The sequence below is a fragment of the Mus caroli genome, chromosome 5 (genome assembly GCF_900094665.2).
Source record: "Mus caroli chromosome 5, CAROLI_EIJ_v1.1, whole genome shotgun sequence".
Classification (NCBI taxonomy): Eukaryota; Metazoa; Chordata; class Mammalia; order Rodentia; family Muridae; genus Mus; species Mus caroli.
Window position 1 is genome coordinate 83,699,422 of NC_034574.1, and position 10,899 is coordinate 83,710,320.

Below are 10,899 nucleotides of genomic sequence, written 5' to 3' on the forward strand. Positions count from 1 at the left end.
CACACACACACACAGACACACACACAGACACACACACACAGACACAGACACAGACACACACACAGACACACACACAGACACACACACACTGATGCTAAGAGCTAGAGACCAACTGTTCAAACCTCTGAGCCTCTGGAGAGTATAGCCTGCAGCCTGCTAGAGTAGAGAGATTGCAGTAGCCAGACAGCAGCAAATCTGCTTGATTTCAGAGCCCTGAAATCTGAGGCTCCTCAAAGAGACTTTGACATTTTACTGTAACATGCCTGCTGCTTGCTGTTTTCATCATAAATCTAAAAAAAAAAAAAAAAAAAAAGCCAAAAAAAAAACAAAAAAAAAAAAAAAAAACAAAAAAACAGACTTTTGGTTCATGTTGGATTTGCGACTTGCTGTGTGGTCCTGCAATGGACTCTTCATAAAGTCTCTATTACATTGGAATGTGGTGTTTGGGGTGATACAAATCCATGCACCAAGGCCATCCATTTCCACTCATTAGGTCTGGAATCNTTTTAAAAAAGAGCCTACTCAGAGGCTTCCCACAGGAGAGACATGGACCTCCAGCCCCGGGAAATTTGCTTCCCCCCTCCCCCGCTTCTCTCTCTTTCTTTCTATTAACTCATTTGTGTGTATGTGTGTGTGTGAACATTTACAAACTCATTTTATTTTGTTTTGCTAAGACAGAGTCTCGCTGGGCTGGTTTGGTTTTTTATTCCAACTCAGCAGATTTTTTTTCCTCAGTGAAACACAGCATAATTTTCCCCTAGTTAATAATTACCAAGAAATTTGCACCAGGACCAAAAAAAAAATAAAGCCTATGTATTTCAGAAATAGATTAACTAAGTTACTTTTTAACAAATGTTAGGTCAAAGAATACTATAAAAAGTTGTGCCTCTTTTCCCCAGTCATATTACTCTTTTGAATGTAGCCTCTTTCTAAAATTCAAACATGAGACACTTAAAACTTACAGGTTTTATTTTTTTCCTGTTGTCTTTGACTGAATCCCTAGCCCTACCCACAAAGCCTCAGGACGTAGGTAAGAAGTTTACTTGTGTATTACCAGGAGTGGCTAAGTTAGGGGAATTACTTTTCTTTAGCCTTTAAAAACTTTAATTATTCCTGTGGTTTAATTTATTTTTCCTCTCATTTCTTAGTTTATGTGTACTCTTCAGTAATTGCAAACAACCCACTATAGATTTTCATTTTGGTTGTCATATTATCTATTCTACAGGATGTTAGCAGTTAGAAACGGCCAACAGTCTGAATAGTGTTCTCTTGAGATGTAATTTGGACTTCAAAATATTAGAATTTTTTATGGTGGATATATTTAGTCTAACAGAATAACATAAATACAGTACATATACATACATACATATGTACACACTCACACTCACATACACATGCATAAACATTTATATACAATCTTTAAAAAATATTTTTGGTTGTCCAGTATGTCTCCCAAGTAGATAATAAATGCCCTCGGGGTATATGAGACCTTGATTTCTCCTTCAGCTGTTTGTTACATACCCACAGCAACAGACTATGTAAGGAGTGTCAACCTGGAGGAAAGAGCAATTTTTACATTTTACCAAATGGAGAAACTTTGAAATTTTCCTATCCAGAGGAAGGTCCTTTTAAATCCTTCTGGTCAGAAAGCCACATCTTCTGCACATGAATGTAGTTTGCTTAATGTCAGCCCAGAAAACATATACTTACGTGAGATTATATTATACAGACTGATAAGGTTGTATCTATGTATCAAAGAATACATAAATATATATAATGTATATATAACAACAATTGATCAATTAATGAAAAAGAGGCCATGCACTTGAAAAAGAGCAAGGGGGTGGGGGGTAAACTGGAGCACAGGTGGGAGAATGAAGAGTGATGTAATGATAATACAATCCTAAAAATTAAATTAATAAATGATTATAATTTGCACAAGTGTATTCAGCATATCACAGTGGTCCTGACTGCGAGGTACCTGCCAGTGAGAGCAGACGCAGGCTCGATGAGATGGCAGTGCCTGAAGTTCTCCTCTGCTCTCCCCATGTAACATCCCATTTCAGAGCCTGATGCTCTTTGTCTGTTTAACGTGTTTTGCATCTGTACTTTCTTTCTTTTGCATTACTCCCAGAAAAATTCAGATCCTATTGTTTTTTTTGTTTGTTTTTTTGTTTTTCTGTTTTTTTTGTTTTGCAATAGAACAATCGCTACAGTCCCCTAAAGATCTTCCAATGCTATCCCATCTGATCATCCTTCTTTCTACTTGACATGTAGTTCCTATCGCTTTCCATTTGTTAGGCACCAATGGAAGGCCCAGCACATAGTATGCTTCAGTGTCCAGTGTTTCTTATTGTGTAAACATGACCATATTCCTATCCCATGTGAAGAACTCAATGGCTTCCAATTGAGGCCCACACTTCTGGTTTTACATGCAAGATCCTCATAACCTAAACTCTATAAGAGGCCTCGTTCTTCTTATGAAATGGATTGTGCCTCCAGAATTTGTCTCAAGGTTTCTTGCCTTACAAATTTGTTTTTCTTACATATTTTCTCTACACATAAGACTGGGCACCTAACTCTCTTGCTAATTTTTGAAATATCCTTCTTCTTCTTCTTCTTCTTCTTCTTCTTCTTCTTCTTCTTCTTCTTCTTCTTCTTCTTCTTCTTCTTCTTCTTCTTCTTCTTCCTCTTCTTTTTTAGTATTAATTCACAGGGAACTCCCGTGAAATCGTTTCTGATTCTTTACTTAGGGATTACAAAGCATTCATGATTAATATTTAACTTGATTCTAAACTAGATCATAGCCCTGTGCACAAACTATTCCTTCTATGTGCATGTGCACAAGTTATTCCTACTCTGAGAGTGCTCAGGAAGCCAAGGTTCAAGGAAGGTGGCCGAGTATATAACTCACAATCATTTCATAGCGCCCAGATAAATATTGCAAAAAGGAAATAAGTACTCCAGAAATATAGTTTATGTGGACAAACAAATCTTCTATACCCTGAGAAAGGATCTGTGGTTTTTGAAGAACCTCACTGGCTAGCATTAAAAGCTGTATTGACTGCCACCACCCATAGATGCATAATATCTGTCACCAGGCCTTGTCTTGAGGAGATTACCTATCAGCTTCTCTTGTCATAAATGACATACACACTGCACAGAAATGGCACACCATCATTGGAAAATCTAAACTCTGCTCTGTTTTAGACAAATTCAAATAAATTAAATTCTCACTTCTGAATACATACTCATCTGTGATTAAGTTTCATATTTGTGTGTGTGTGTGTGTGTGAGAGAGAGAGACTTTCACATTCCTTAATAAATGTGTTAAATTAAATGTGTTAAAATATTTCCACCTTTTATAGTTTCACACTTGAATGTCATGAAAAATTACTTATTAGGAAAATGTAAAAATATAAAGATAAGTAATAACCCAAATATCCTTGATTTTCAGATCATTTCAATGCTACCCAGAAATTCATAGATGAGAACACTGCATACCTGTGAGTTGTTCTGGATTCCCTTTGATGATAACACTTATTGTATTGTTGTCTGATATGTTCCAGGAAGGCAAGTGTTCCTCATAGATAATTTAGTTAAATAGCAGCTGCATAGAGAGTAAACCCATTCGATGTCTCTATGAGTTATTTTTAGACGTAAGTAGAAATTCTGCAGAAGATCACTGTGTACTCTTCATGAACCCTTACAGGGCCATCATCGCGTTTTCCCAGTATGTCCAGGAAGCATCCTTTGATGAGGTGGAAACGCTGGTGAAAGTCATGCTGGATTACAGGGATAGGTGCTGGGCTCACAGCACACTTCCAGAGTGTTCAAAGATAGCTGTAAGTAACTGCTTGTGAGTCTCATCTGAACAAAGCCTAAGAATGGTGCTCTAGACACATAGAGTTTTGTGTTTAGTTGTGTGTGAGTGGCAGAAGAGGCTGTCTACTCTCTGAAGCCTTTGTTACAGGCAGTTGTGAGCTGACAGCGTGGGTGCTGGGAAGCACACGTGGGTTCTCTCTCTGCACTCCAAAGAGTTGAGCCATCTCTCCAGCCTGGCCATATAATTGTTATTTTGCTTAGTTTTCAGGATTTGGGATAAGGTGCTTTTCTCAAGGGAAATACAGTTCTGTCTTACGGGACATGGGAAGACTAAGTTATGCACTTTCGATCTCTATGCCTATGACTTATTGACAGTCACATCCTCGAAGGCAGGGGCGATCTTCTGAGATACGGGCACAGGGCCAGGGCTCTTAGTTGTTCCTCTTACTGTCTCATGCTCTGCTCCCACACTCTCTCTTCTGGACTGATTCCAGATGGAATCCCAGTAAAAAAATGTTGAACACCATGACTAAAGCCACATTGAGTTTTCGACTTTGGAAGATAAGAAGAAAGCCCACAGAGGAAGTTGTTTGGTACTGGGACTAATCAATAATGGCCACTTTCAGTTTCAAAGGGGGAGAGTTTCCTAAGCATATAGCAAGCAAAAATACAAACAAACAAACAAACAAACCAAGTAGCAAAAAGGAGCAGCATATAGATAGCAAAACATCATCAAACCAGGCACTTACAGCATCTCGTAGAAGTGACTGGAACCACCCAGCTGAAGAGAACGAACAAAGATAGCATCAGACACCTTAACTACTCAACAACACTGGACACTTACACTACTCAATAGAAACGGCTGGGGAGGTGTTTCATGAAGAAAAAGCTTTGTTGTAGTTCCCAATTGGAGTTTTCCAGGACATCAGCATGCTCTCTCAAGGAATGAGGATGTAGCTTCTCATCCCACTGCAGACGTTTTTGTATCATGGGACAAACCATAATAACCTCTGTTAGAAGGAGCATGATGTCGTTACTGCTCTTAGCTGATTGCTGGGCTCCTCTCTCCCTGCCATGGAATAGATGGCCAGCTTGCCCCAGACAGGGATATTTAGAAGACACTTGAAATAAACATCCTTGAGTCTGAGACAAGGGAGAGCCTCCTTCCCAGAATCCATTTTCAACGAGCTTAAAGAGCACGTGACAACTTGCTGGCACAATGTCTATTATGGAACCACAAAGGAGGCATTGTAGAAATAGTACCAGGTGAAGGAGGCTCCCTGTTGGATGACATTTCTCATATGGGGAATGCTCTCCAAAGACTTTAGGTAAAGACATCCTGTACATAGCTGTGAGGAAACTGGAACCTTTTCCTCAAAGGTGGTACTATCCTTCATGTGTCCACCGCACCTTCTTGGTGGGTAGAAAGAGTCTGACCCTGACAGAACATTGTCTTCTTCTTTATTGTTCAGAATGACGCTATCCAGGACATGTTCTGTGACATGGAGGGACTGCTGCAGAAGTACAACTTTTCTCATTGCTGCAGGAAAGCCGGCTTTCCAAGAAGACTCTGTTTCTTCTACAACAAGAAAGCTAACGTAGGATTCTTGCCCCCTTTCCCCACTCTGGATCCAGAAGAGAAATGCCAAGCTTATAAAAATAACAGTGAATCTTTTCTACACCTGTAAGTTTAATTTTGGTATCAAAAGGATTTGAGGTATTGTTCTTGTTGGGCTAAAATCTATTCTTCTTTTTTGAGCTTCATAATTTTATTTTCCAAACAGCTTCAGCTTTTCCTTATTTCTGCTTGTCTGGGGTTTATTGGTGAATTGGCTGATTCATAAACTCACTCCATGTTTATTGGGTCAGGACCTGTGCTCAGTGAGGCTGTAGCTATGGACCTTGCTTTTAAGACTCCAACATTGGTGCTCTGTGTCTTCTCATGAGATAGTCCTCAGGGCAGAGGTATATGCCCAGCACTGAATGGCTAGGCTACATGGGATGGGAGTATTTTCTTCCCAAGGGAAGTTGCTCATTTTGCTGTGGGAAGACTTACATTATTGAATATGTAGTGCCCATTTCTTTGCAATAGTGTAGTGAATGCTGAAAGAAAGCTGTTTCCCCATCCCTCTGGAAGACTACTGTGCTTTGAAATAATCACAACTTTGTTTGAACTTAAGGATGTTCTTGAATCTTGGATATGCAGTGTTCAGATGACTTTTTCTTTGATGTGGTGGGGAGAGGGAGACAGGCTTCTTACATCACAGGGAGGGAAGGAAGAAGAATACATACAGTGGTGTTCAGGATGAGAACTGCCCATGCCATCCTTAATTTGGAGTTAGCATCTCTAACTTTAAGGGCTGGAAATGACTGGTTCAGCTTCTCAATGAATGTTGCTACAGTAGAAATTCCTCTCTTACCCTTCCCTTCATTTGCTTTTCATGCCTTCCCCCATTTCCCCTTGTCATCATTCATCCTTCTCCATCTTCCTTTCCCATCTTCCCCCTTAAAAAACAACTTAATGTTTTATAGCTATATGTATGAGGTTGCCAGAAGGAACCCCTTTGTCTTCGCCCCTGTTCTTCTAACTGTTGCTGCTTGGTTTGAGGAGGCAGCAACCACATGTTGTGAGCAGCAACAGAAAGCCACCTGCTTTCAAGCCAAGGTGGGTACCACACTTATTTCATCAAGGAGATGAGGAATTGCCCTATGCCATGGGCTCTGGATCTTCATTTAAAATTCAACATTACAAAAAGCGTGTCTGCCACATTCAATATTATATTAGTACACTCATTGATAGGAATGTACTGTGTACCAGAAAACCTTAAAAGAGATTCACTAATTACCAGGTTCTCACTCTTGGTTTTGTTTCCCCTTATAAATTGCAAGAAAGCCCAAGTGTACAAATATTCAGGGTAAATGCTGATGGGATGCTCTCTGTCTGTGGCAAACTTTCTTTTGCCATTAATAGTAAGGTAGAATCATGCTGGTAGTGACAGCCATGTTCAAGGGACATGCTGCAATAAACCTTCTACTAAATGCAATGCTGTCATGACACATACTAGCTCAACTCTTGTGATGTGGCAAGGATGCACATTTTTCTCAACATGCACATTTACTGAGATAAAAATTCCCCATGTACTTTGTGCAGCTGGAAATCTTCAGAGTCGTTGATACACACGTAATTAAAAACTAAGAAAACAGTGAGGTGTTGGTCTTGTTTCACCAGAATTTTCTTTGCTTTCAGGCAGCTCCCATCACACAATATTTAAAAGCATCATCTTCTTATCAAAGAAATGTTTGTGGAGCCCTTATAAAATTTGGACCCAAGGTCTTAAACTCTATGTAAGTTTTGTGTTGTGTTTCTTGTGTGTTTTTTTTTTTTTTTTGCTTGTGACACATATTATCATCATCATTATTATTTTTTTGGTTGTTGTTTCTGTTAAGTAGCTGATGACTTTATTTGTAGTCTTTCTGATTCTTAAGGACACAGGGATGGGAGGATGCCAAGGGAAAAGAGGCTGTTCTGAAATACATTTCGAAAGTGTATATGATGGGTTTTCTATAACTGCAATCAGCTCACGTGGTATGTTTGGCTGTAGTAATTATGGCAGAGAAGCCCCTCTCTTGCCATTTCTAGTTGGAATCCAGAATTGTGGGTAGTAACAGCCAAATAACACCCTGTGATTTTCTAAGAGAGCATATAGACCAGTAGTTCTCAACCTGTGGATCGTGACCCCTCTGGGAGTTGAATGATCCTTTCAACTGGGTCACCTAAGGGTAACCCATTAGTAAATATCTGTATTTATATTATGATTCACAGCAGTAGCAGATATGCACGGTTATGAAGTAGGAATGAAAATAATTTGGGTTTATCACAACCTGAGGAACTGTATTAAAGAAGGCGAGAGCCACTGATATAGATCTTGTAATAGCACTATCAGCTATTTGATAGGAATTCTGTGTAAAACTCATGGTATCAATTGCCCTTGCTCCTTCTACAATGCGTGTAAGTTAATTAAAGGCCTTCTTTATTTATTGTCTATTTAAATTATTTTAGTGCTCTATCAATGATCTTTCCAGAAACGTTGCTGTATTCAGTAAAAAATTCCCCAAGATTGGATTTAAGGACCTTACTTCCCTCTTAGAAGATGTTTCTTCCATGTATGAAGGATGCTGTGAAGGAGATGTTGTGCAGTGTATCCGAAGCCAGGTACATTTTCTTTAAAAGATTTACCTTAAAAAACCCCTTTGAAAAAAAAAGCAAAATCCAATCATTTTTAATATTTATTCTTTACATTCTAACTTCCACATAAAATTTCTCATAGTTAGGAGATTCGGTACAATATTGTGATACCTTTATGTGCACAATGCATAGTAATCAGCTTGTGCATTGTCTGTTTGTTGTTTCCATATGTTTAGATACTTCAAGGCTCTTCTCTTCTGGCTCTTCATACAGTATGTAATAGGTAGCTGTGAACAGAGATCTTACTGGACTAGAACTCCTGTTATCAAGCATCCCCATCTCTTCCTGTCATTAGCAATTATTCTCCTTTACATCAAAAGTCCCCAGGAACCCACAGAAAATGACATTATTATTACATTTTAAAAAATTACTTTCTTTGATTTCTTAAGGTTTTTTCAAATAATTTCAAATGATCCTTCTTCTCTCCCCCTCGCAGCTTCCTCCTCTCTCCCTCTTTCTTTCTTTCTAACTGACAAATCTATGTATGTATGTATGTATGTATGTATGTATCTATGTGTGTGTGTATTTTTGATGGCATGAAGCATAATATTTTAATATGTGTGCATTGTAGTATGACTAAATCAAATGACTTAATACGGATTTCTACGTTATTCTCACATACTTATATTTTTGTGGTAAGAGTACTGTACTTTCAATTTATTTACCTAACAATTTTCAAATTATATGACATGCGTCATTAACTATAGTCACCACGATTTATAGTAGAATTCCTGAAATGATTTCTCCTATAGATCTGAAATTTTGTCCTTGACCAACATCTTTCCACTTCTTGCTCCTACCCCAGCATCTCATAACCCTCAAAGCGAATTTTTAAAGGAATATACTGGTAAACATATTGTAGAGTTGAAATTTTTCAGGCACTTTAAAGTCAATACAATTTCATTAAAAATGCACAGCTTTCTTCTTAATTAAAATTAAGCTTTATGGTGATGATTTAAAATTTGTTTTACTTACACTAAGGACAGTATATTACTTAAATGACTTGAATTTTAGGTATTGGGAAATGTGTGCTTCAAATTAAGGAGTAGACAGAAGATGTCCTCCTGAATTATTTTATTCTCAACTGTAACCCAGTTAAAGGGATGCCACTCATAATTTATTTTTTAGTATTTGGTTGTTTATGGGAATATGGGTTTAATAATGTTAAATCAAATTTACTAAACTAGTATAATAATTTAAATTTTCTATGGCTTGAAGCTGAAACTGAGGGATCATATTGTATTTCAAATTTCCTCCTTTTAATGTCTTTATGGTGAAATGCAAGAAATCCAATTGTCATTAACTGAAAATAGGAATGAATTCTTGGGAAACTAGAAAGTGCTGGGCCTCGAACAATGCTGGCTTCAGATGAGCTATGAATGCTGGAAATGTGGTACCAATTTATATCCCATTTCTCACCTTAGCCTCAGACTCATTCCCATCCTTCACCCTCAGAGGCCACCAGAAGATTCCAGATAGTGGGAATCCATTGAGTCAAGTTCGGGAGGCCTGAGGTACCCAGAGAGTGTGGGACAGGGTAGGGTGAAGGTGTAGGAGAAGCTGGAGAGGGGACCAGGAGCTGGATCTGATTTCAAAATTTATCCTGTGTGGCTAAGGTAACCTTTGTTCCCTTGTCCCCAAGCTTTATGTAGAGGTAAGAGCAACGATAAATGGTGAGAATGGGGGCAAGGCAGGGTTTTCTCTTTTATACAGGGCATACATTTGATTATTTGAATAGCTGCAGATTTATAGTAGCCACGTGGAAATGATTACATGAAAAAGAAAGTTTCTTCTTCTGGGACGTCTTCTCTGGTAGTTTCTGTCATAGTTAATTTCCTAATCAGCCTTTGGTTCCTTTGTTATTGACATTTCCCCCCTTACAATATACTTTGATCACGTTCTTTCCCCTCCCCCAACCAACCACATCCTCCCCATCTCCCTACCTGTTTAACTTTGTGTCCTTTATTTCTCTCAGAAAATAAAAGTAAAAATAAACAAACCAAACAAATCCAATGCAATAACAAAACAAGCAGAAAGGACATGGACACACACACACATACACACACACACATGTTGACTAACAGCTGCTCCTGAGCATGGAGCATGCTCTGCAGTATGATTGATATAGCCAGTATCCCTCCACTGGAGAAAAATGATTTTCTCTCTCCCAGAAGGTGTCAGCTGTAAACAGCTTCTTGGTTAGGGATGGAGCTGTGTGTCCACTTTCCTCTGCTGTATCTGAAAGATGCTATTTTCTCAGAAATACTTACCACCTCTGGCTCTTAAAGTCTTTCTATCTCCTCTTGCACATAGATCCAGGATCTTTGAGGGGAAGGGTTTGATAAAGACATCCCATTCAGAACCCAGTATATTATAAAGCTCACACTCTCTACCCATGCTCCAGTTCTGGGTCTCTGTGTTATTTACTGCAAGAAGAGGGTTCTCTGATGAGGCTTTAGTGATGCACTAATTTATGGTTATAACAATATGTCATTAGGAGTCATTTTATTGCTATATTCATGTTTAGCGGAACCATAGTTGAAGCTTTTCCCCTAGGCCCATGACCTACCTAGTCTCCATCCTTGGCCTCTTTAGTAGTGTCATGTATGTGTTCCATCTCCTGGAGTGGGACTTAAATCCTATTAAAAATAAAATCAAAAGTGACTGCTTCTGCCGGGTGTGGTGGCACATGCCTTTAATCCCAGCACTTGGGAGGCAGAGGCAGAGGCAGAGGCAGAGGCAGGCGGATTTCTGAGTTCGAGGCCAGCCTGGTCTACAAAGTGTGTTCCAGGACAGCCAGGGCTGTACAGAGAAACCCTGTCTCGAAT

At 38.9% G+C, this 10,899-nt stretch overlaps 1 protein-coding gene across 1 annotated transcript in view; it reads left to right on the plus strand.

Annotated features, from left to right (window-relative positions):
- Positions 1 to 908: 908 nt before the first annotated feature.
- The window catches only part of Afm (afamin), a 22,723-nt gene continuing 12,732 nt past the window's right edge, over positions 909 to 10,899 (plus strand). Inside the window, exons 1-7 of the mRNA XM_021162458.2 lie at positions 909 to 1,030; positions 3,458 to 3,506; positions 3,713 to 3,845; positions 5,298 to 5,509; positions 6,358 to 6,490; positions 7,073 to 7,170; positions 7,909 to 8,038. Of these exons, the coding sequence (XP_021018117.1) occupies positions 943 to 1,030; positions 3,458 to 3,506; positions 3,713 to 3,845; positions 5,298 to 5,509; positions 6,358 to 6,490; positions 7,073 to 7,170; positions 7,909 to 8,038 (843 nt within the window). The 5' untranslated portion in view covers positions 909 to 942. The remainder of the gene's footprint in view (positions 1,031 to 3,457; positions 3,507 to 3,712; positions 3,846 to 5,297; positions 5,510 to 6,357; positions 6,491 to 7,072; positions 7,171 to 7,908; positions 8,039 to 10,899) is intronic.